This window comes from Nansenia antarctica (assembly GCF_963989245.1).
Source record: "Nansenia antarctica genome assembly, chromosome: 9".
Lineage (NCBI taxonomy): Eukaryota > Metazoa > Chordata > Actinopteri > Argentiniformes > Microstomatidae > Nansenia > Nansenia antarctica.
Window position 1 is genome coordinate 18,509,536 of NC_137679.1, and position 25,000 is coordinate 18,534,535.

The window sequence follows — 25,000 nt, forward strand, 5'->3', positions numbered from 1 at the left end:
TTATGGAAATCTATTTCTTTATTTCACTAAAGAGAGTACTGACATATGACTTCAAGCACAGTTAAGAGACGCTAAGGAAGCATGCCCCAACTGTCCCCTCGAACGTCAACGGCAGGCCTCTTTATATAGTTAGTCCTGCTTATACAGGAACTAACAGGATATGCAAACCAGGTCAGATGGTTCCCACAGCATTACTCAACCCTTAACGTCAGCAGTTATGATCAATCATGTCTGGTTGGACAGTATCATGTCTTGGTTGGACAGTCTCCAAATAAGGAGACTCTGAGTGCTTACAGTCTGACAGTAAGTACTTGGTTTGGTCTGCGCATCTTCAAAGACCGTCTTTTACACACGACCCTTGCGTTCGATGTGCTTCCGTTCGCATATGATTCACATATAATGGAGAATGACAGTAGCACAACAGTTCAGTGAAAATACAGTACAGTATTCTAAGTGAACCTTTCCTATAATAATAATAATAATAATAATAATAATAATAATAATAATAACACATTAGACTTATATAGCGCTTTTCTAGCCACTCAAAGACGCTTCACAAACTCGAGTAGTAATAATAAAAAGAAACAAAAAGAATAAATAAAAGAAAGTATAGGGGCCTAATTAAGGTAGTGCTGGGGACACATGGGAAGGTCGGCAAGGTAGGAGGGGGCCAGGCTTTGTAAGTGGTGAGTAGGATCTTGAATCGGATCCTGTATTTGACTGGGAGCCAGTGTAGGTTTTGGACAACAGGGGTGATGTGGTCACGGCGGTGAGTGGAGACGGGCAACAGAGTTCTGGACGTATTGGAATTGGTTTAGGATGTTATTAGGCAAACCGTAGAGGATGCTGGATGCAATCTATTAGGTAATAATCATCTAGCGTACATTTTCCTATAACACTCTCCATCTCTGTAGGTGAAGATGAGGAGGCCGGTGCTGAAGGGCACAGAGGTGGAGATCATCCACTCTGGTCAGTTCTACATCCTGCTGCTGGGCAAACACATCAGCATCAGCTGGGACCAGAGGACCCACCTGCTAGTGCACATCTCAGCCCAATACAGGGTAATACTACTATACTATACTACTACTACACTGCTGCTCCATACAGGGTAATACTACTATACTATACTACTACTACTACTCTGCTGCTCCATACAGGGTAATACTAACTATACTACTACTACTCTAATGCTCCATACAGGGTAATACTACTATACTATACTTACTACTACTACTCTGCTGCTCCATACAAGGTAATACTAACTATACTATACTTACTACTACTCTGCTGCTCCATACAGGGTAATACTATACTACTACTACTCTAATGCTCCATACAGGGTAATACTATACTATACTACTACTACTCTGCTGCGCCATACAGGGTAACTACTATACTATACTACTACTTCCTATCTATCGGTTCCTATATATCGGTATCACACTGATGATGCATTTTCGAAGGTTTTAAAGAAAAAATACAGTACCATGATATTTATTTTTTTATTACAATGTTTTTGTAAAAAAAACATAAAACTAAAACAAAAACAAAAAGATGTTGGCCATGATTTGGTGGCTCACTTGCAGTACCCTCGCAGTCGGGGGGCCAGAGGGCCGGGGCTCATAGGTTGGGAATCGCACTATACTTACTACTACTCTGCTGCTCCATACCTGCTCTGTGTTGATATGGTGTCTACTACATGATTCTCTGACTCTTGTGTGAATATATATATATATATATATATATATATATATCTCTTAACTGTGTGTGTGTGTGTGTGTGTGTGTGTGTGTGTGTGCGTGCGCCTGTGCCTGTGCTTGTGCCTGTGTGTGTGTGTGTGTGCCTGTGTGGTGTGCCTTTGCCTGTGTGTGCCTTTGCCTGTGTGTGCGTGCGTGCGTGTGTGCATGCATGTGCTCGTGTGTGCCTGCCTGTGTGTGTGTAGGAGCGTGTGTGTGGTCTGTGTGGTAACTTTGACGGGAACATTAATAACGACCTGCTGAGCAGCAACAACCAGCTGGAGGTGGACTCCGCCCACTTTGGCAACTCCTGGAAGGTCAAACCCAGCTGTGCCGACGTCACGCAGGTAGGACATCGCTATAGCAACCGTGTCCTCACACGAATCATTTACCGCAATTACAATTATAGCCTTGTCTGTACATATCACACTCTACATATAACTGTCCACTCTTTTTATGGCTTTTGTATTATGCACTATTGCTAATATCTGGCTAGATGCCGAACGCGTTTCATTGTCTCTGTACTTTGTACTCTGCCGATGACAATTAAATAGAATCTGAATTATGCAACAAAAGCAGCCTCTCTCATCTCGCCTACTGACTCTCACGTGTGTGTGTGTGTGTGTGTGTGTGTAGCTGCCCTCTCCCTGCAGTGAGAACATTGTGAAGCTCGTAACAGTGGAGCAGTCGTGCCGTGTGCTCACTAGCGCCCTCTTCAGGGAGTGCAACAGCCAGGTGGATCACCCATACGATACGACACAGAGGACATAATAAATAATACACCATAATACATTCAAAAATGATGTTAACACCCACACTCTCTGTTATTACCACTCATATAACCTATGTGAATGACTGAGACGTTGTGTCCCCCTCCCTAGGTGGATGCAGAGCCCTACATAGAGATGTGTGTGGAGGCGGCGTGCTCCTGTCCGTCAGTCGGCGACTGTGTGTGTTTCTGTGACGTCATCTCAGCCTACGCTCAGGCGTGCTCCGAGAGGGGCGTGTCCGTCAGCTGGAGGTCCAATGATCTTTGCCGTGAGTCAGGCCACACCCCCCTCTGTGTGTACAGTAGTCTGAGAAAGACTGCACCTGCGTGACCTGTATGTCCATTTTGTGTGTTGAGCGCATTTATGGATGTGTCTCTGTGTGTGTGTGTGTGTGTGTGTGTGTGTGTGTGTGTTTCTTAGCCATGAGCTGTGAGGAGCTGAATTCTCCAGGGACAGCTGTGGGGGCAGAGTTATGTCAGTGGAGGTATAACACCTGTGGCTCTGCCTGTCCAATCACGTGCCAGCACCCAGAGCCCCTCCCCTGCCCACTCACCTGTGTGGAGGGCTGCCACGCCAACTGTCCCCCAGGTAACACACACACACACACACACACACATACACTCTTACTCTCACACATTGCACTGTACAAATAGATAACCCTTTCTCCTCTCCTCCGCAGGCCAGCTATTGGACGAGGTGGCCATGCAGTGTGTTGACCCCTCCCACTGCCGGGTGTGTGTCCACGAGGGCGAGAGAATCTCCCCTGGCAACAAGGTCATCCTGAACCACAACGACCCTCAGCACTGTCAGATATGGTAACACACACACACACACACACACACACACTCACACACACACACACACACACACACACACACACACACACACAAACACACCCTAACCCATGCACAAAGAACAGAAATACACACAGTGTACAGTTATTTTTGCTCTTGGTTCCCCCAAGGCATGTGTAGTTTGCTTACATCTGTTTGTGTGTGCTTGTGTGTGTGTGCGCACGTGTGTGTTTGTGTGTGTGTGCTGCAGCCACTGTGAGTACGACACCCTGAGCTGTGAGGTGTGTCCTCCTCCGGACATGTTCTCCACTCCGACCCCTGCCCCCGCCTTCACCTCCACCACCGGCCTGCCCTTCACCACCATGATGCCAGAGGGCGGTTGCGACCGCGCCATGGACCTGGCCTTCCTATTGGACGGCTCGGCAGCGCTGAGCGAGGAGGACTTCCAGGCTGCCAAACAGTTCATCCTGGGGGTGGTCGAACCCTTCCGCATGGGCTCTGCTCACACACGCGCTACAGTTCTGCTCTACCACTCTGGAGTCAAGACCTATGACATGCAGGTAATAAACATGGTCTTTCATCGTAGTCACTGACTCGTTTGACTTGACCAACATCTGTTTTAACTTATCCTGAACCATTGATAATACTGAGCCCTCCATCTTTTCCTCCTAATAATAATAATAATAATAATAATATGCTCAAGTTAACCATGTGAAATGTTAGCACTATTATGTTGATCTTAACACAGAAGCCCTATGTGATATCAACATGAAAGTATGAGATAATGATCATGTTTTTCCTTTATTAGAGGGAAATCTACTCATATTATAGGTATCAGATTATTCTCCTCTAAAAATCGAATGGGTGTAGGCCTATACCACTTTTTCATGATCCCATGCTGTTTGAGGTCTCACATTTTAAGAGGAGGTTTTTACCACCTCCTGTGCTAACTGACTACAGTCTTCCAATAATGATGTACATTTTCAAGGATTTATGCCACTTGTAAAATGAAGGTCAAGAGTTACATAAAGGCCTTAAAAGACCTACTCTGCAAGTTTTACCTTTGGTAGGTCCGTAACCTTTTTTAACGACTTAACACATACCTTTTTACAATATACAAGAGTGATTATAAAACATTATAAAACACAAGAAAAAAAAAGAAAGAAACATGGAAAGAAAATATGGCACCCCTGACTATAACCCTGACCTTCTACCTAAGGACTCTATGTAGCCAATTGAGGGTTGCAAGCATATAACTAGTTATTCGCTGTCAACTGTTTATTTCACTCAAATTATCATTTTTACACCCTGAATGACACATCCTGAATCCAAGGAGTTAGCATGAACAGATTATATTTATAGAGAGGTATGTTTTTATATATATTTATATATTTAAAGAGAGGCTTTACTGGGCGGAGAAAAGGACATCTGAGGGAGTATATGTCAAGGAAAGGTTTACAGATTGGATTATTTGGCGGTATAGCTTTGTCATTATAAACAATCTGTCACGGTTAGTATTTAGGATGACACAGAAGCAGAAGCTTGGAGCATGAATGTTTTTGACTTTAGGGTGAGATTAATACGCCTCCTTTCATTTTCAATGGGGGGAATGTACCTTGGAGGACATTAAGATCTGGGAATAATTCATAGCTCTCTGGTTGGATTGGGATAGAGGTAGAGGTCTGTTTTTTTAAAATAATATATCAGCTAAGAAGACATTCTCTAAGAAGCGGCAGAGTTGTGAAAGACCATTTTCTTTTAATAAATATTATACTTAGATTTAAAGTAAAGCTATCTCGAGTCTCATTTAAATCCACGACAATAGTTAACTATAACACTACTTTACATTGTTAGCAGGCTCACAAAACAAGCTGTGTCAGTTGACCTGCGAGTGTGTCATTGGTGTTCAATCTTTCAGAATAAAAGTCAGAACATTCGTGTTCCCCCTTTCATTAGCTGCCGTCACATATAACTAAGGCCTAACTAACTTAACTAAACAAAGGTCGCTGTCTCTCGGGCCTGCAGGTTCAGAAGTGGCTGTTTAAGAAGACGGTGCGTGAGCTGCATTACAGCGGGGGGGACGCGGCGTTCCTGGACGAGGCCATCAAATACCTGGCCATCAACATCTACGACAAGAACAAGCGGGAGCACGCCGGGCGCGTGGCCATCATCCTGACCGCCAGCACCAACCCCCGCTCCCTCCGCTCCACCACCAAGCTGCTCCGCAAGAAGGGCATCACCACCCTGACCGTGGCCCTGGGGCCGGAGATCAACATGGCGCAGGTGAACGAAATCACCAAGGCCAACCCAGACAACAGAGCGTACATCCTGAGCAGCACGGGGGAGCTGTCCGACAACCTCCTGGAGTTGACCAACCACCTCTGTACCCTGGGGCTGGAGCCTGAGGTGCCCAAACCTCCCCCGGCCAAGCCCACCGCGGCCAAGCCTAGCCTGGGGACGACCACCACCACGCACCCCCCCCGTCTGGAGCCCAACCCCACTCACAACCTAGCCCCTAACACCCCTTCTCCTGCCCGCCCGGTTGGCCGCCTGTCCCCTACGACCGCCCCCCTCTCCCCCTCCTTCTCCCCCTCTCCCCTCGCGCCCTCGAAAGAAGTGACGTTCATCCTGGAGGGTTCGGACGCGGTGGGCGAGGCGGGATTCAACCAATCGCTGCTCTTTCTGGAGGAAGTGATCTCACGGCTGTCCGAGGAGGAGGAGACCATACGCGTCACGGTCATCCAGTACTCGGTCACCGTTACCGTGGAGATCCGTCGTTGGGAGGTGCGACAACAAAGAACCATGTGGCAACAGCGACTGCGGGAAATCCGCTGGAGGGGCGGAGCCAAGACCAACACAGGGGCTGCTATGAACACCGTGTTCGAGCAGGTGACCACACAGCGGCCCTCCTCCCTCCCGACACCCCCGCAGCTGGTGTTCCTGGTGACAGAGAACCCCCCCACCGACACGGTGACACGCCCCCCCTCCTCTCAGACCTCCACCCGTGTGTATCCCATCGGGGTGGGCCAGCGTGTGAGCGAGTATGACCTGTTTCCACTCAGTAGCCCAGAGCGCCCCCTCATGGTGGAGGACTACAACGGACTGAGATCCCTGGTCCAGCGAGTCATCAACATCACGCACACCACATACACTCCTCGCTCACCCACCCTGCCACCGCTCATCCTCCCCACACTGGCCCCTCGGACCACTCTGCCCCCGTCAGGTAACACACACACACACACACACACACACACACACACAGGGAACTGTGAAATTTATGTTTGAATGTGAAGGGGGTGTAGGGGGTGTCACTGCCCCTGATCTCTCCTCTGATTGGCTAATGACACCCTGTGCCCTCTATCTGTGTCCTCTATCAGTGCCATGCCACAAGCCTATGGACGTGCTGTTCCTGTTGAGGGGCGGGGCACAGAACAACAGACACTTTGAGGACATGAAGACGTTTGTGAAAGCTTTCATCAACAGCGCCGACCTAGGAACGACACTAGGTACGACAGTCCATTCAGTCTCTGTATCGTCCTCAAATTGCAACAATAACTGTAATAAATACCTAGATCACTAAATCCAAAATACTGACAGACCAGGTAAAACGCAGACAATTCTTGCTATTGTTGGAAACCCTCATCATTCTACTTCTTTGCTGTTTTTAGTTTTTTGTAATGAAGATGATTCAAACTTGGTTGGATTGTGTTCTTGATTCCTAATAGTATATAGTGTCCATGGCTGTGATCTTGTTGTCTTGATGTGTATGTGTGTGTGTGTGTGTGTGTGTGTGTGTGTGTGTGTGTGTGTATGTGTATGTGTGTGTGTGTGTGTGTGTGTGTGTGTGTGTGTGTGTGTGTGCGTGCAGGGCAGAACCAGGTGAGTGTGGTGAGGTACGGGGAGAGCAGCGTCGTGGAGTTGCCCTGGAGGAAGGAGCAGAGCAAGACGTCCCTCCTACAACTGGTGGACAACCTACACAGTGGGACAGACAGCCCTCCTGCACTGGGTAACTCAAATGCTTTATTTATGTCCACATAAATACAAAGTGCATTAAGGACATAAACACTAACAGTGCAATCAGTTCATTGGGAGTCATTCATTTATGTTTGTGACTGTACACCAACCATCGTACACATATAATATTAACACAGAGGATGTTTCAAATGTGGGTTAACAGATACAATAGCATAACTGTAAAACAGTATCTACTCTAAGGGTACAAAAAGCAACGCCGTCTCCATATTGAGCGGCTACTGATAATTGCAGATATGGAGCAATAACTTGCTCCAACACACACACACACACTCACACACACACACACACACACACACACCTACTGTACATAGAATGTGTGTACACTGTACATATAGAATGTGTAGAAGTATACACTCAGACACATACACGTGTGCATGCACGCATGCACACACACACGCACACACACGCACACACACACACACACACACGCACACACACATTTTAATCATTTATTTCTGTCCACATAGAAACAAGTATACAAGGACACAAATACTGAAGGCACAAATGGGATGCATTCACAAACAGACATGGACAATGTCTTTCACATACAACAGGACAAGACTCACGGGTACAAGTAACACCGTCTCCGCCATATTTGGCGGCTGCCAATAATCGCAGAGACAGAGCAATACTTGCTGAGCCTTTTTGCTTCTCCCTTGGACATTCCCAGTAGACGTAGTCCTCTGACAACCAATCTGTGCACATGTCCAAGACTGCCAAATATAAAGACTAATAGCGTACACCTATAGCCTAGCTCTGAGATGGTGTCTACAAGCTGCTGGTATTTCATGACCTTAGTCATGAAGGCTTCCTCTAGGCTTATATCAAAGGTGCATGCTACCTCTAATACAGACACCTCTCTGGACTCTTCATTAACAACAACAACATCTGGTGTGTTGGCAGACAACTGTGAAAAGTGACATTGGTCATTACAGAAATTGAACATGGATGCATTGACACAAGCATGTGTATACATTTTCACTGTAACTGGGAAGTGGAGTGATATGTCCTTTACTATTAGGCTCACAATTCTGTCATGACGTGCTATATACATTCCTTTGTAAACATAACAGCCATTCAAGATATGTGAAAGTGTTTCTGTAACCTGTTCTGTGGTGTGGTGCAAGCAATGAGGAACCTGAGTGGAGGGAAACCAAATAGAGAGGTTGAGTCTGGTAGGAAGGACTTGTAATCTGGCCTTGGTTGTGAATATGACAATGTCCTCATCGAGTGCAGTGTTTTTTAGAAAAGAATGGGAAACAGAGTGATCAGCTGTGGGAAGACATGCCAGTTTTCCCTGGAGTTTCAGACCAGTCCAGTGTTGTTGTTGTTGATGTTGATGAAGGTCCATGAGAGTCCGTCTGGCCCCTCTAGATGTTAGCTGGTGGCTCTGTCCAGCAAAGGAGGCTGTTGCCCTGACCTGTGTGAGAGGGTCAGATATACACACACACACACACACACTCACACACAATCCCCCTCTGAGAATCATCTCCTTCGATTGTGCCACCCCTGGTCAGGTGCCGCACTGCGATTCGCCGTTCAGATGGCCATTTCCCCAGCCAGCGGGGGGCGAGCGGGAGTGGCCAAGGTGGTGGTGATGCTCGTGATTGACAGGTCGACTGACGATGTCCAGGAGGCCGCCAATGAGGCGCTGACTGCAGGTGAGACCGCTGACATCATCATCGAGAGACAGACATGAGAGCCAACTGTTCCTATTGATGAGGTGTCATTCAGTTCTACTGTATTTGAACACTCATCATTCACTGTGTCTTCATTCTTTTTCCTTCCTTTTTCTTCTTTTCTTTCTGTCTCCCAGGTGTGTCGGTGTTCCCCATCGGCGTGGGGCCGGGCTATGACAGGGCTGAACTGAGCGTTCTCGGTGGTCATGGCAACCAAGACAACACACTGCACCTGAACAGCTTTGAGCAACTGCTGATGCTTTTGACTCTGGACCATGGTTATACAGAGAGACTATGTAGAGGTACACACACACACACACACACACACACACACACACACACACACACACACACTGGGACATTGTTAAGCTGAAACCCTCTGAAGGGGGCTTTGCTTTATACAGTACATGAGGATGAGGATGAGGATGATGGTGATGAGGATGATGATGATGATGATGATGGTGATTGTGTGTGTTCTCTCTCAGCTGGTCCCCCTGGAGTGTGTGTTGATGATAATGGGAAACAGAGGAAGGTGAGCTACATGTCCATCCAGCATGGTATCACAGTATACTGTATTTGTGATGTCCAGCTGTGTGTGTGTGTGTGTGTGTGTGTGTGTTTGTATGTTTATGTGTATATGTCTGTGTATAGGTGGTGTGTTAACTCTGTGTGTGTGTGTGTGTGTGTGTGTGTGCATGTGCGTGTGTGTGTGCGTGCATATATGTGTGTGTGTGCGTGCGTGTGATGGTGCGTATATGTGTGCGTATGTGTATGTGTGTGTGCATATGTGTGTGTGTGTAGCCTGGCGAGTCGTGGTTGTTGGAGGATGGTTGCCACTCTCTGCTGTGCCACCCCAGTGGCGTGGTCACGGTCCAGAGCCACAAGGTCAACTGTGACAGACTGGAACCACCAGCCTGCCGGAACAACCTGCCACCTGTCAAAGTACAGGGGAGCTGTGGCTGCCACTGGGAGTGCCCTTGTGAGTACACACACACACATACACACACTGTCGTGGATTTAAATGAGACAACACGTCTCTTGTATAGTGTCAACATAGACACAACAGCGATAGGAGTCTGCATGCCATAAATGTTTATGAAACCGTTCTCCAGTGAGTGTTCAACTCAGGAGAGAGTGTTCATAAACAGGACAGAGATTAACTTTTAACAATCCTATGGGCACAGTTACAGCCACTACAGTTATACTAGTCTACATTCTGAGTGAAATGGACAGACATATTCCCATTTTACAGAATTCATACATGTTAAAAATCCTCTACAACACACACACACACACACGCACACACACACACTTACTATTGTAATACATTTTTCCCGCTGTGACCATATATACTGAAAAATGTATGCACTCACTGCAATGTAATTCGCTTTGGATAAAAACGTCAGCTCAATGGCATTTATTATTATTATTATTATTATTATTATTATTATTATTATTATTATTATTATTATTATATTGTGTACGTGTGTTGTCAGGTGTGTGCATGGGCAGCTCCACCAATCACGTGGTGAGGTTTGATGGCATGGCCCTCAGACTGGAGGGGGAGGGGCTCTGCTCTTACACACTGCTCACGGTTGCCGGTGGCAGCAGGCTAGGTTCAGAGGTCAAGCTCCACAGCGGACCTTGTCAGGGAGCAGCCAATCACAACCAGGTCTGCATGAGGACCATGGAAGTGACATACGGACGCAAGACACTGCTGCTACAGGATGACATGACGGTAACCTGTGTGTGTGTGTGTGTGCACGCGTGTGTGTGTGTCTGTATGTGTGCGTGTGTGTGTGTGTCTATGTGTGTCTGTGTCTGTGTGTATGTCTCTCAGGGCGATCTAGGTGGTGTGTTAACTGTGTGTGTGTCTGTATGTGTGTGTGTGTGTGTGCGTAGGTAACTGTGGATGGTGAGAAGGTCTCTCTCCCATTGCGGTCTGGTGGTGTGGAGGTGGTGCGTTACGGGGGAGTGATGCTGCAGCTGAGATCAGAGGACGGTTACATCCTGGCATTTACCCCCCAGAGCAACGAGTTCACCATCACACTCACCAGCTCCACCACAAGCAACCACACAGCTGGACTCTGTGGTAAATACACATACACACACAGACACGCACGCACACACACACACACACACACACACACACACACACACACACACACACACACACACACACACACAGACACGCACGCACACACACACACACACACACACACACACACACACACACATATACAGACACCGCCCAACCAACCGAACCGCCGCCACTGCTTTTCGTAGTGACACAATATTTGTCTTCAATTATACAGCTGAATAATTGTTGTATCTTGTTAACTTTTCACAGTTCATGGCAATGTAATCTCTCTCTCTCTCTCTCTGTTTCTCTCTCTCTCTCTGTCTCTCTCTCTCTCTCTGTCTGTCTCTCTGTCTCTCTCTCTCTCTCTCTCTCTCTCTCTCTCTCTCAATGTCTGTCTCTCACTCTCTCTCTCTCTGTCTCTCTCTCTCTGTGTCTCTCTCTCTCTGTCGCTCTGTCTCTCTCTCTGTCTCTCTCTCTCTCTGTCTCTCTCTGTCTCCCCCCCCCCCCCCCCCGCCCCTCTCTCTCTCCTTCAGGGTCGTGTGAGGAGGACAAGGCGAGCGATCTCTCTCTGCGTAACGGCAGCGTCACATCCGACCAAGGAGCGTTCGTCTCTGATTGGACGGTTGCCGGGTCGGGCGGTGTGTGTGTGCCGCGGCGCCAGGCGGTGTGTGTGTCCGGGGCGGCGCTGGGGTGTCAGGCTCTGCGCTCTGAGGTGTTCTCCCCGTGTCACGCCCACGTCCCCCTCCAGCTGTTCCTGGCCAGGTGTGAGGAGCAGGCCTGTCAGGAGGCAGACGTGTGCGAGCTCATCTCCACCTACACACACCTCTGCCGACAGAGAGGCGTGTGTGTCGACTGGAGGAGCCCTCACCTCTGCCGTGAGTGTGTAGTGGTAGTAGTAGTAGTAGTAGTAGTAACTGTGTGTGTGTGTGTGTGTGTGTGTGTGTGTAGTAGTAGTAGTAGTAGTAGTAACTGTGTGTGTGTGTGTGTGTAGTAGTAGTAGTAGTAGTAGTAGTAGTAGTAGTAGTAGTAGTAACTGTGTGTGTGTGTGTGTGTGTGTGTGTGTGTGTGTGTGTGCGTGTGTGTGTGTATGTGTGTGTAGTAGTAGTAGTAGTAGTAGTAGAAGTAACTGTGTGTGTGTGTGTATGTGTGTGTAGTAGTAGTAGTAGAAGTAACTGTGTGTGTGTGTGTGTGTGTGTGTGTGTGTGTCTGCGTGCGTGCGTGTGTGTATGTGTGTGTAGTAGTAGTAGTAGTAGTAGTAACTGTGTGTGTGTGTGTCTGCGTGCGTGCGTGTGTGTGTATGTGTGTGTAGTAGTAGTAGTAGTAGTAGTAGTAGTAGTAGTAGAAGTAACTGTGTGTGTGTGTGTATGTGTGTGTAGTAGTAGTAGTAGTAGTAGTAGTAGTAACTGTGTGTGTGTGTGTCTGCGTGCATGCGTGTGTGTGTATGTGTGTGTAGTAGTAGTAGTAGTAGAAGTAACTGTGTGTGTGTTGTCTGTTGCAGCCCTGCAGTGCCCCAGCTCCATGGAGTATGATGCGTGTCGGACAGGGTGTGTGGAGGACTGCAGCAGCATCAACGCGGGGCCTGTAGGAGACTGGGGGGCTGCTAGGGGGAACGGGTCTATGTGCATGGACACGCCCACAGAGGGGTGTTTCTGTCCGGGAGGAACCGTGCTGCTCAGGGGGGAGTGTGTGTCACCAGACGCCTGCAGTCAGTGTGTCGACCAGCACGGACACACACACCCGGTGAGAAACAAAGAGAGCGGTGTGTGTGTGTGTTATACCTTGTAAAAGAAGGGTTAGTTGTCAAGAGGTACCACAAAAACCATATACCATAATAATGTGACACGGTCTGGTGAAAAGAGCTGTCGCCAATAGACCTATCGCTAAGCCACGCCCCCTTTGAAAACTCGGACAAACAAACAACGCTTCACTGACAGTGACTGAATGACATTCAATGACTTACAATGGCGGGAGTTCAAATTTCTGATTTACAGGTGTCGAATATTTCTCTGTTTCAATGATACAAGAAGAGGTGTAAACTCCTGGCCAAAGTTTTAAAAGTATTTATTCAAAAAAGGTTGGGTCTTCAGATTACAGGCACATTGAACAGTCACAACGTGAATCGAGGTAGTCAAGAGCAGGCCGCTCGAGCCTTGAGCTCAGAGTTTTATAGCCTTCCTTCTAGGCCTCTGATTGGCCTAGACCCTCGGGGGCGTGCATATGCGTGTGTGTGTGTGACTGCGCATTGTGCGACAATTCGTGTGTGTGTGTCAGCGCATTGTGCGACAATTCGTGTGTGTGTGTCAGCGCATGCGCGACAACTGAAAAGATCTTCCCGAGATCTTTTGTATTGAAACAATAAAAGTATTTAACAAAGTGTATCCGAAGCAATAAAAATATACGTGTAATATGTGTAAAATATACGTGAATATATGTGTAAAATATACGTGAATATAAGAAGGCTATTAATGTGTAAAAATATACTACACATCCCCCCTCGGACCACCCAGAGGGTGTTCCGAAACTAAATGATCACATAAACCAAAACAAAAACACAAACCCCACATATCACAGCTAAGAAAACATAAAAAAAAATAAAAAAATAAAAAATTAAAAATAAAAAATAAAAAATAACTAATAAGAACCCAAAGACATCATGCAAAAAATAGAAATCAACCAATAACAAAAAGAATCTTGAAAATAACAATCACAATTAAACTAAACACAGTCCATCATGCACAAATTAATATAGAAACTTCCAACGACCGATGTTTTCTTTGTCCTTGAAGCGCCAGGGACAGAGGTTACTAGCACATGAACCCAGTTGGAGAACAGCCTTTACCGCTTTCTCAGATTGATATCCTTTCCCAGTCAAGAGTGTTTTCTTCGTTGTGCTAGGAACAGAACCGCTTTCCTATCTTTGCATAACCACCACACCACTTCTCAACTGACATCAACCACATGATATAGAAAGAAACAAACAGTAATCGAAGCAAATAATCATAAAACATCACTTAATAAACAAATCATCAAAAGAGGAAACAAAATCAGAAAGCAAAACAGAATCCAGCTTTTGCTCATCAGCTACGTTGGTCAACATTAAAGCATTAATAGGAACATCCGAAATACACTTTCCAAAACATTTGATCAAAATACCAAGTAACATAATACAGATGATAATGACAACAAAAATAATAGCGACGGACCTGATCATATTACCAATACCTGAAAAAGCAGAATCAAAGAAATCTAACATATTCCAACCGTGTTCTTTATGTAAATCCTCTACACCCTTCTTGTTAGATTCATGAAAATCATGCAAAGCGTTACCAGAATCCGAAATATAACTGCAGCATTCACCGCCTATCAAAGCACAAGTACCACCCTGACTGGCCAAAATAATGTCCAAAGCCATTCTATTTTGGAGAGCTACATTCTTAGTTTCAGTCAATTCAGTGGCCAGGGCAGACACTACAGCATCCGAAGCATTAATGTGTTTTTCAAGAACGGATGATAAGGCACTTAATTCAGTCTGAGTGTTGTAGACACCATAACTTGGGAATATTAGGCCAAAAAACTTCTGAGCGGTAGACAACGCCCTACGACTACGATGGGTTGCTTGTTTGTGAAGTACAGACATCTCCTCCCGAGTAACTTTCCTAATCAAAGGTATCAGATGAGCCAAATAACAACCACCCTCAATCAAAGCAGGAAGCTTAGAGAATGCATCATTATCACACACAAGAAACACATGTTCCGGGAGTTGAAGCTCCGTACCAGGATACGAGAAAATGGTTCCACCTATACAAGACGCAGCCCCTAACTGACGAACCGAGCTGATCTTGGGCCGTACTTGAATGTCAATACAGGTTGTAACATTTACGAGAGGCATGACTTTAAGCTGCGTGGTGCCTCTCTGCCGTCTGGTAGTATTGGTATCATGTAATTTCATTTGAGGCACCATAGCACAATCAACAACTTTACATTTTAATCCAGAAATAACAACTGAACCCCTCCACCGTGTAGAAGTCACACTCCCAGAACATGACAGATGAGGACTCAATACAGTACCATTTAATTGAGCGAACATAGCTTGGATAATATATATCTTCTTCGGACCTGTTGGTTGTGACAAATGTGTAAGCCTATCAATAATAACCTTCCCCACACCGCTAGGCCTATGGTGTTTGTTAACCGCTGCTGTCAGACGTTCCAACACACCAATATCCACACCTGCATAGGAAGAATTTAAAGGAACCAGAATCGTGCTGGGCTGACAAGAAGAGCTCTGGTTCTTGCCCTGTAAAACAAATGGGGCTAAACCCTGCCAATTATAATGAAGCCATTCTGCTTTAGTTAACGGTATGGGGAAAAACATAGGAGCAGACGCACTTACAGGGACCTGTTGACAAATCCAGCAATCAGAATAATTCATTTTTGAAGCAAAATCTTTCATGATACTAGTGGCAGAATTAGGGTGGGACCGTGTCCCCAGGTGATTAGAATCATACAACAAATAATCGTCAGTAGCAACTACAATCGCCTTCGTAGGAGCCTTCACAGCAACATTTTCAACCTTTCCTGGTAACTCATCGTGAACATATTTATGCACCAATGTCTCACAGTCCAACCTATAGTGGTGTGGATAGTCAGGCCTGGTCCTACAAATTTTGTCCTTGAAATTGTTGGATTTACTAGACACCGGTTCACCGATATCACGTCTAGCACACCAATACGAGCTCTCTTCCTGGTCAACATTAGTTAATGTCACACGAGTTTCTTGCATGTTGCTTGAGTACTGATCAAGTGTAATATATGTAGTATCCAATAAATACCACTCGCTCTCTTCGGCGGTATAGATCAAACAATCATCAATAGTACAACGTGAATGTGGGCAAGTAAAAGCTCTACTTGCTATGATCATTCTTCTCTGACGTCCAGGCATAACAGTGTGTGAGTAAAGTGTAACATTGTCCAAAGAAGTCAATGGGGTAGGAACACTAAGGGGTATATCAGTCTCTGAAACGGCATGGCTTGAGTTTCCTCCTAATTGGCCTTGGTGTTTTACGGGGTCTGACTGGTTGAGGTGTATCACTGACAGGTCTGTGTCTCTCAATGGTACCTCGGTCCGGGCATCCGCCCGGGTTGCTGACATCTCCGTCTGGAGCATTGTCAGGGTCGGAAGGGGTGACAACAGGGGCAACACCAGGCTCGGTAGAACCCCCAAGAAGGGTGTCGCAGTCACTGGATCCTTCACGGTCTCCGTTGGCCCACTCATCAGTGGGCTGGACAGGGTCTGGGACGAGGCCCCCGGCATCATCTGCATCATGGCGCAGATACTCACCAACATCTTCGTCAGCCTGGATGTCCAAGCTGTGGACTTCCTCGTCCCCAGGGATCTCCTCACCATCCTGCCGAGGTTCTCCCTCATCGTCCTCATTGGGTGCCTTGATGCAGTGATGAACGTGATACCAGGTGGGGGACCCCTTGATTTGGAGGGCAGTCCCAGTGCACCGAACGACCTCGTATGGTCCTTCCCGTCGAGCCTCGTGCCACTTCCGTCTGTAGACCTTCACGTATACCTTGTCACCCGGTTGCAACGCGTCCTTCCTCTCCTGTGCGTTCACCTCCTCTTCACGTTCCTGTTTGTGGAGCACATAAGAAGAGATACTCTTTTGCCGGTTAGTCATGTACTGTACATAGGCTTTCATGTCACTCTCCAGGAGAGCCAAACTTGGCCCTTTCCCACTGGTTCGTACACAGGGAGCTGTCATTATCCTCCCCATTACCAGTTCATGGGGAGTCAAGTGCAGCCCTCGAATCTCACTGGAACGACAGGCCATCAATGCAAGAGGGAGTCCTTCCAACCAATTAAGACCTGTATGCTTACAGACCTTAGAAAGACGGTTCTTAAGGACCCCGTTCATCCTCTCTACTATCCCCTGGCTTTGAGGTGAGTAAATACACCCAAGTCTCTGCTTGATTCCCAACTTTTGTAGTATAAGCTTTACCGTCTTATCCACAAATTCCTTACCATTGTCTGACGATATCCTATCTGGAATTCCAAACCTAGGCATGACTTCCCTGCATAGGAACTTTGCTACAGACTGAGCATCCTTTCTTCGAGTGGGGCAAGCTTCTACCCATCTGCTGAACCTGTCTACTACAACTAGCATGTACCTGTATCCTGCAATAGGTTGAATCATGTCCACATAATCAATCACTAAATGTTTCATTGGCCCGTTTGGGGTAGGGATATGCCCAGTCCCCACTGGTATTCCAGGTCTGATATTGTTCTTCAAACAGACCACACATTGACCAAGGACATGGTCTATTTGTTCCAACAAATATGGAGCCCAAAAACCATATTCCTTGGTGATCTTGCGTCTTACCTCCCCCCTGGACACATGTGCTAATCCATGGGCTTCCTGTATCAGTACGCCTAATAAATCTGGGGGTGCCACAACCAGTCCCTCATGATTTCTCCATAGACCTGTGTCATCCTGACTAGCTCCTCTGGTTAACCATAAGTTTTTGTCTAGCGCATTTGCCTCACTCTGTAACATCAACAAATCCTCAAGCGTGACCATGCCCTGTAACTGTACTTCATGTGTGACCAGCAGAACTTTACCTGCTTTGTCTGCTCCTGTAATAGCTTTGGCTGCATCATCTGCAGCCCTGTTACCTTGTGTGACATGTGATGAGTCAGATCTGTGTGCGGCACACTTCACTATGGCTAATTCCCTTGGTTTCATCATGGCTTGTAACAGCTTCATGATTTGAGCGTGGTGCTGAATAGGCGAACCATCAGTTTTCTTAAAACCCCGTCCCTTCCATACAGCTCCATGTAAATGACACACATTGTGGGCATAGGCAGAGTCGGTGTATACTGTCACTCTTTGTCCGGTTCCCAAATTGCATGCTTCTGTGAGGGCAATCAATTCAGCCAACTGAGCTGAACAAGGCTGAGGAACAGCCTCGGCTTGTTCCACAATGAACTCCGAATTTTGGGATCGGACTATGGCATACCCGGCACGTAAATGTTCTCCTACCCGGTAACAAGATCCATCAGTCCAATACTCAACGTCAGCTTCCTTTAAAGGCAAAGCTAGTAGATCTGCTCTAAGCTTAGAGTACCTCGTAGCTTCCTTCACACAATCGTGTGGTTCCCCATCTTCTGGGGTTGGCAAGGTCTCTGCTGGGTTAAGTGTGTTACATCTTAGTAATGTTACATCTTCCCTTTCCAACATCCTGTAATAATCCCTAATCCTAGGCATCGTCAAAGTGTACTTGCCTTGATTCAAGAGGTTCCTTAGACTGTGGTGGCAGAGAATGGTAATTGGGTACCCCATTGTTAAGGCTGTTGCCTTCTCGTACATAAGATAAGCCCCGGCCATTGCTCTGTAACATGGCGCGAAACCCATTTCTACCTCTGAATATGCGACAGAGTAATAGGCTATGGGCTGTGGACTAGGTCCAATGCCTGTTGGTTGCGTGAGAACAGCGCAGGCATACTTCCCCTCGGCTGAAGAAGAAACATACAATCCAAATTCTTTGGAATAATCTGGAAGCGCTAAAGCTGGCGCTTCTTGCAATTTGTGTTTAATTGTCTCAAACGCCAAATCAGCTTCCCTTGTCCAAGTAATGCAAGATTGGAGGTTATCGCTACCTGTTTCCTTAATCATCCCCCTCAATGGAGCGACTAGTCTAGAGTAATCCTCCACCCATGCTGAACTATACCCAGTAATGCCCAAAAACATCATCATTTCCCTAACCGTTCGTGGTTTTGGAGCCTTCTGAATAGCTTCCAAATGTTCATTTGTGACGCTGCGATGTCCCTGTGTAATGGATTGTCCTAAGTAAGTTACCTTTTCCTGACAATACTGTAGCTTCTTTTTAGACACCTTGTGTCCCTTCTCCGCCAAAACCTTTAACAGTTTAACGGAATCCCTGTGACATGTTTCTTCATCTGGGGCACAAAGGAGTATGTCATCCATGTACTGAATGGCAGTACTACTTATCATCTGTTCTAACCCGTCTAAGTCCTCCCTTAAGACCTGATTAAAAACATGAGGACTGTGTTTGTACCCCTGGGGCATTCTGGTATATTGATAATGCTGACCTTTGTAGGTAAACCCAAATAACCCTTGACTTTCTACACTAAGAGGTATAGAAAAGAAAGCCCCGCATAAATCAATCACTGTAAATACTTTGGCTGTAGATGGAATCTGAGTCAACAGCACATGAGGATCAGGAACTTCAGCTGGATAGCTGACGACTACCTCATTCACAGCCCGTAGGTCATGTACCAGACGATATGAACCATCAGGTTTCGTCACTGGCAGAAGAGGTGTATTGCTTAACGGATATTGAGTTATCTTCAGGACTCCTGCCTCTAACAGTCCTTTGATCTGTGGCTCAATTCCATCAATTGCTTCCTGTTTCAATGGGTATTGGTTTTTCCAAGGGGGTTCTGCACCCGGTATGAGTTCAACTCTCAATGGACGAGCTGATTTCACAAATCCAATGTCTGTACTGTTCTTTGCCCACAGGTCGGCTGGCACATTCTGCATCATTTCTTCTCTGAGGTCTCTGTCAGCTTGTACAGGAAGGATTAGCTGGTTCATTAGCTTCACAGTCTGCGGATGTCCTATTCCTTGAGCAGAGATCATCAGTTTTGTGAACTGTCCATCAATGCTCCTCCAGATAGCAGGGTTTTCTTTTGTCGTTACAAATCTGGCTTTTTCTGAGTCTGCCATCATTGCCCCTAAATGCTTCTGCTTATAGTGTTCAGATATCATAAGTGTCACATGAGGGATGCTACCCTCAATCTTATGCTCCTGATCTAGATAAGTGTCACTGTTTATCTTCATAGCCACTCCCTGAGGGCCTAGGATTATACAACTTGCACTAAGCTGTACCTGTTTTGGCTGATGCTTCAGCCACTCATCTGGGGTTGCATCTGCAACTTCTCTAAAATACTGGAGTGTACAATGCAATGGATCAGTAGGCCTTCTGGCCTCTGCCATGTGTGCCAGGATATAATTGTCCCACATCCTTGCTGGTTCCATTAGGTCTGGGCTAAGCCCTCCCACCCAATATACCATAGATGCGTTGTTGTCCATCATGACAGACAGTTGTCTGTTCTCTTGTGGCACTGTCACCTGACAGCCGTCCGGTGTGCATTTCACGGTACAATTTAACTGGCATAGTGCATCTCTCCCTAGTAGCCCTATTGGCGTGTGTTCTGATACAAGTATTGACAGATTTGCTCTCTGTCCTTTGTACTCTAAGCTTACAAGCTCAGTGGTAGGGATCAGCTGTTTAATTCCCTCGAATCCGATTGTCTTCACATATTTCCCAGACATAGGAAGGTGCGTGGCGTCTTCAGGCTTCAGACAGGTGTAGGCTGCTCCACTGTCCACCATCAATTCTAATGGACGTTGGTTGACCGACACCCATATTGTAGGTTCATCTTCAGGCCTGTTTGTCACCACCAGCTGGCACCCCCCTTTCGGATCTTCTGGGCACCCCTATAGCGCAGCTGCTGGGCCTCCATAGGGGTTCACCACTCCTGGAGCCGGTGCAGCAGGGGGCTTATCTCCTCCTTTCTGTTTCCCCCCTGCTCCCCCCTGGTTCTTCTTAAAGCAGGTGCGTTTTAAGTGTCCATACTGGCCGCATACGAAACATGGTCCTAGTACCCTCCTCGGTGCTGCGGTCCATCCCTCTTGTGGTGGTCCTTGGCCAGGCTGGTTGTATGGAACCACTTGCACCCCTGGTGGCCCCTGTGGGTATGGATTCCCCCCTTGTGGCCCCTGTGGGTATGACTGGGGAGGGACAATTTGCAGTTGCTGTGGCTGAGATGGGACCTGTAGGGCTATAGTCTGCTCTCTCTCTCTGGTTTTCTTGCCTTCTGTCAATTGCACTTGAGTTAGTTTTCTGAGTGAGTCCTCGTCTTGTGCCTTCTGTGCCTGAATCTTCTTTCTAAATAATTCTACTTGGTGTGCTATGTTGTCTATATAAACAGCCTTGCTCATGTGTCGTAGGCCCACCACTTCTGCTAACTTGTTCTTAACTGGGGTAGGGAGACCTTGTTGAATCTTTTCCCTGATTATGGCTTTTTCTAACGGGTTATCTTCGGCATCCTTCCCTGTCACACTTCTCCATTGAGAGTGCACACGGGCAACGTACCCCCGGGGATTTTCATCTCCCCCCAGTGGCTTCACAATGACATTGTCTGGGTGAATGTGAGTAGGGTATGTTTCTCTGATTGCCTTCCACAGCTTGCCTCTGTTTGCTGCGAAGAGTTCTGGATCATAAACGGATGTATCGATATATCTATGAAGTCCCGCCTTCATCAATATTTCCTGCATGGTGTCCAATCCTGTAATGGTAGCTAAGAGTCTTTTCAAATCCCCCATAGCAGCGTGCGTTCCTGTCAATCTCACGTCGACTTGCGCCGTCCAAGGGTGGCCTCCATCTTCCAGGACTGGGAGTTTTTCGATCACTTCTGACAGATCCGTATGATTCCAAGGACGATATTCCATCTGGTTACCTCGAATCAGCACTGGGAAGTTCCCCTGAGTTTCCTCTTCTTCCGATGCTGTTTCATAATCGCTTACTTGTGGCTCTTGTGGCTCCGTTTTTACTTCCCGCCTTGGTGTCGCTTCCCGCCTTGGTGTCGCTTCCCGCCTTGGTGTCGCTCCGGACCTTGGGGAGTTCAACCGGGATGCAGGTGATGCTGCCGCTTGAGATTGACGACACGTTTCTCTCTCTACGTCTAGGTCCTGCAGCTGTTGTCTGTAGTCCTCTTCGTTTCTTAGGATTTTCGCACGGAGTTTTCTTGCCCTCCTTTCTTCCTCCTCTTCATCCCTGTCTTCCTGCAGCTTCTTCTTCTTTTGCTTTAAGCTCTCTCTTCTCTTCCCTGCCTTCAGAGACTTCTGCTCATCTTCAGAACTATTTTCTTCTTTTCCCTTCTTATAGCGTATTTTCCCTCCCTGCTTTTCGGCCCTGGCTAGTAGTTTTCTTATCGGAGAACTGTAGCCTCCTTGTGCATTGCTGTCATCACTGGAATCTTTGCCATCTCCTCCACTGCCATCTTCACCGTCATCCGTCTTGTCCCTCCTGTCGTCCCCTTTTCCCCTCGGCTCCTCCTTCTTTTTCTGTTTGGCACCTGACCTGTTCTCTGGTTCGAAGTCCACGGTCACTTTCGCTCTTCCCCTCTCTAGTACATTTTCATCCTTATCTTTGATAGTGAAGGTTCCACTCGTACTTAGGACAGGGACCTGAGGGTAGATCCGCTGAGAATTGTCCTCCAGTCTCTTGGCATAGGGAGGAGGACTGGAGATTGGAGCTGTGTGTGAGAATGGAATGTTCACTTTCTCTTCCATTGCTTTGGCCAATTCATCTCTTTTTTCTGGATCCATGTGAGCTGTTTTCTCTTTCCAAGCTAATGCTACTTTCTGCCCCTCTACCTTGAAGAGGTCTAAAATAGCTAACTCTAACCTGCGTTTCTCTGATCTAATCTTTCCTTTTTGATGCGCCTTATGTGCATTGATAAGTATCTCCAATGTTGCAATTAATTGTAAATCAAAGGTGCCCTCTGCTGGCCATGGTTGTTCAATGTCTGCCCAACGAATATTCCATTTCGTTGATATCTCGCTAATCTCCTTAACAAGAGGATTCATTTTTTCCACTATAGCCACAGGAGATGAATTTGCTAATATTCCCTTGGCTGTATTAACAGCCCTCACAATGTTACTGGGTTTGGCTCCCATGTTTGAAATATTTATACTGCTTAATATGCTGAAAATATGCTATAAGGTGTACTTTCCTTACAACCCACCTTCTGTTGCTGTATCTGCTAAACAGATGCTAGTCCAACTCTTAACTGTGTCAACTGTCCACACAGAACACTACAACTCCGGAACAACGGATTGTTTCAGTGGTATTGTGTATTATTGACTTAAATGTAATCTATGTGTATGCGTTTTAATCTAAATGGTTTTTTCCCTTATTCTGCATGAATGTGTCACTTAATTGCTCAATCAATACTAATTATAGTTCAGGTCAACTTAATTATTAAACTACAAAGGCTGTTCAACACAATTATCAAATTACAAAAAGCAGGTCACGCTTTAAGTCTTTCTGATCCACAACCCCTTGCTTGATCAATCCTCAGATAGAAACTGTTCTACTATTCTTTAATCAAGAACTGTGAAAAAAGAACTTAACTTCAAATAAAAAGATGTAAAACACGAATATTAATCACAACCTGTAAAGAAATCGACTTGTCATTGGGAAGGAATAAAATGATTAATTATTCATTACAATCTGTAAGGAAATCGACCTGCTACTCGGAAGGAATGCACAATCAACTAGACTTAGTCATTTACACTTCATTAATGTAATCCTGTGGAAGAAAACGTCATCCCTAGACCACTATAAACCAATTGATCAAAGTTTTGTGAAAACTGAAAATGAAATAATCTGAATAATTAATTAAATCAATTTGTAATTACTTAAATTAATTGAAGTAACCCTCCATTTATCATTGTAAAAGACTATATCGTCGACCTCAGGCGGATGCACTGATGGAGAACCAGTGTTCCAGTGTGATTCGTATTCCGTCCACTGGAGAGCAGCAAACAATTAAAAATGTCTTATATTGTTTCATCCACTAGAGGGCAGTACACAATTAAAAACGTCCTATCTTGTTTTATCCACCAGAGGGCAGTACACAATTAAAAACGTCCTATCTTGTTTTATCCACCAGAGGGCAGTACACAATTAAAAACGTCCTATCTTGTTCTATCCACCAGATGGCAGTAAAGAATTAAAAACGTCCTATCGTGTCTCGACCAGTAGAGGCCGCCACACCGAAGATGTTTTACAGAATGACTATCTTACCTAAAACTCTCAATCTATCTTTTTTATTTTTACAATCTATCCCTAAATCAATTGTTAAGTGAAATGAATGAATGATTCGTTAGAATTATTCACTATATCATCATATACATTGATTTAAAACTTATGGAATCAATCAATTGTTCTGGGAAACAGAAAATGAATGCTCTGAATAATTAATTCAACTGATAAGTAATTAATTAAATTAATTAAAGTAATTTACTATAGAACAATCAATTAAAAACATCAATCTATGAGTGATCTCTACAGATCTCTCGTCAACATTCTATGCAAGCAGGCAGGGCCGTTTTATTGGGGTCTGTGACCCTGCTGTGATTCTGCTCAGGGAAAGCAGCCTTGTCTAGACTCACGCACAAATGCCACATATGCTTTGAATCTAACCTAAAGTCACAATCTATCTTTACTTTTAACAAACTATGACAAATACCTTTAAACTACGTTAAATCCCCCGATGATCAATTCACTCAATCACACGCAACGTGTCTGTATGTTTGAACAACAGGAGAAGAAGGAAGAGAGGGAGGGGCTAGCCTTTGTCCTTCTCTGTGGGGAAACCCCCGCGTGTTTGTAGCCTGCTTTAAAACAATCTTTTTAACACAACTTGTTTTCATAAACGATTACTTTTCACGACACCGCAATATCAAGATTATTTTTCAATGCAGTTCAACGTATTATTTGCCAAGATAATCTTATTCAAATACTTCTAAAATGGCACATGCTTCCTACTAGGCCCTGTGTGTCTACTAAGCCTGCCTCCATTCACACAAAGGAAGAAATTGGCGCCAATTCAGACATGCATTCACCCAAAGAAAAAATAGCGCCCTTAGTATTCAAACCACGTTTTTCCTCCGTGCTTCCAAGTAATTTAACAATGCATATCTCTAAAATAGCGCTATTTTCTGCTCACTAGCACGGACTCTGCTCTTTCAAACTAGGAATTCCAATTCCATACCATTTGAATAGAGCTATCTCCTGAGCT

General features: G+C 45.9%; 1 protein-coding gene across 1 annotated transcript in view; it reads left to right on the forward strand.

Moving 5' to 3' along the window:
* vwf (von Willebrand factor) overlaps positions 1 to 25,000 on the forward strand; it is a gene marked incomplete at its 5' end in the record, with an annotated part of 44,371 nt that overhangs the window by 11,951 nt on the left and 7,420 nt on the right. The window contains 18 exons of the mRNA XM_080539590.1: positions 915 to 1,061; positions 1,943 to 2,083; positions 2,373 to 2,471; positions 2,618 to 2,774; positions 2,927 to 3,094; positions 3,186 to 3,321; positions 3,551 to 3,860; positions 5,326 to 6,523; positions 6,678 to 6,806; positions 7,169 to 7,306; positions 8,853 to 8,996; positions 9,152 to 9,316; positions 9,500 to 9,546; positions 9,816 to 9,993; positions 10,511 to 10,752; positions 10,917 to 11,106; positions 11,631 to 11,972; positions 12,596 to 12,837. Of these exons, the coding sequence (XP_080395716.1) occupies positions 915 to 1,061; positions 1,943 to 2,083; positions 2,373 to 2,471; positions 2,618 to 2,774; positions 2,927 to 3,094; positions 3,186 to 3,321; positions 3,551 to 3,860; positions 5,326 to 6,523; positions 6,678 to 6,806; positions 7,169 to 7,306; positions 8,853 to 8,996; positions 9,152 to 9,316; positions 9,500 to 9,546; positions 9,816 to 9,993; positions 10,511 to 10,752; positions 10,917 to 11,106; positions 11,631 to 11,972; positions 12,596 to 12,837 (4,173 nt within the window). The remainder of the gene's footprint in view (positions 1 to 914; positions 1,062 to 1,942; positions 2,084 to 2,372; positions 2,472 to 2,617; positions 2,775 to 2,926; positions 3,095 to 3,185; positions 3,322 to 3,550; positions 3,861 to 5,325; positions 6,524 to 6,677; positions 6,807 to 7,168; positions 7,307 to 8,852; positions 8,997 to 9,151; positions 9,317 to 9,499; positions 9,547 to 9,815; positions 9,994 to 10,510; positions 10,753 to 10,916; positions 11,107 to 11,630; positions 11,973 to 12,595; positions 12,838 to 25,000) is intronic.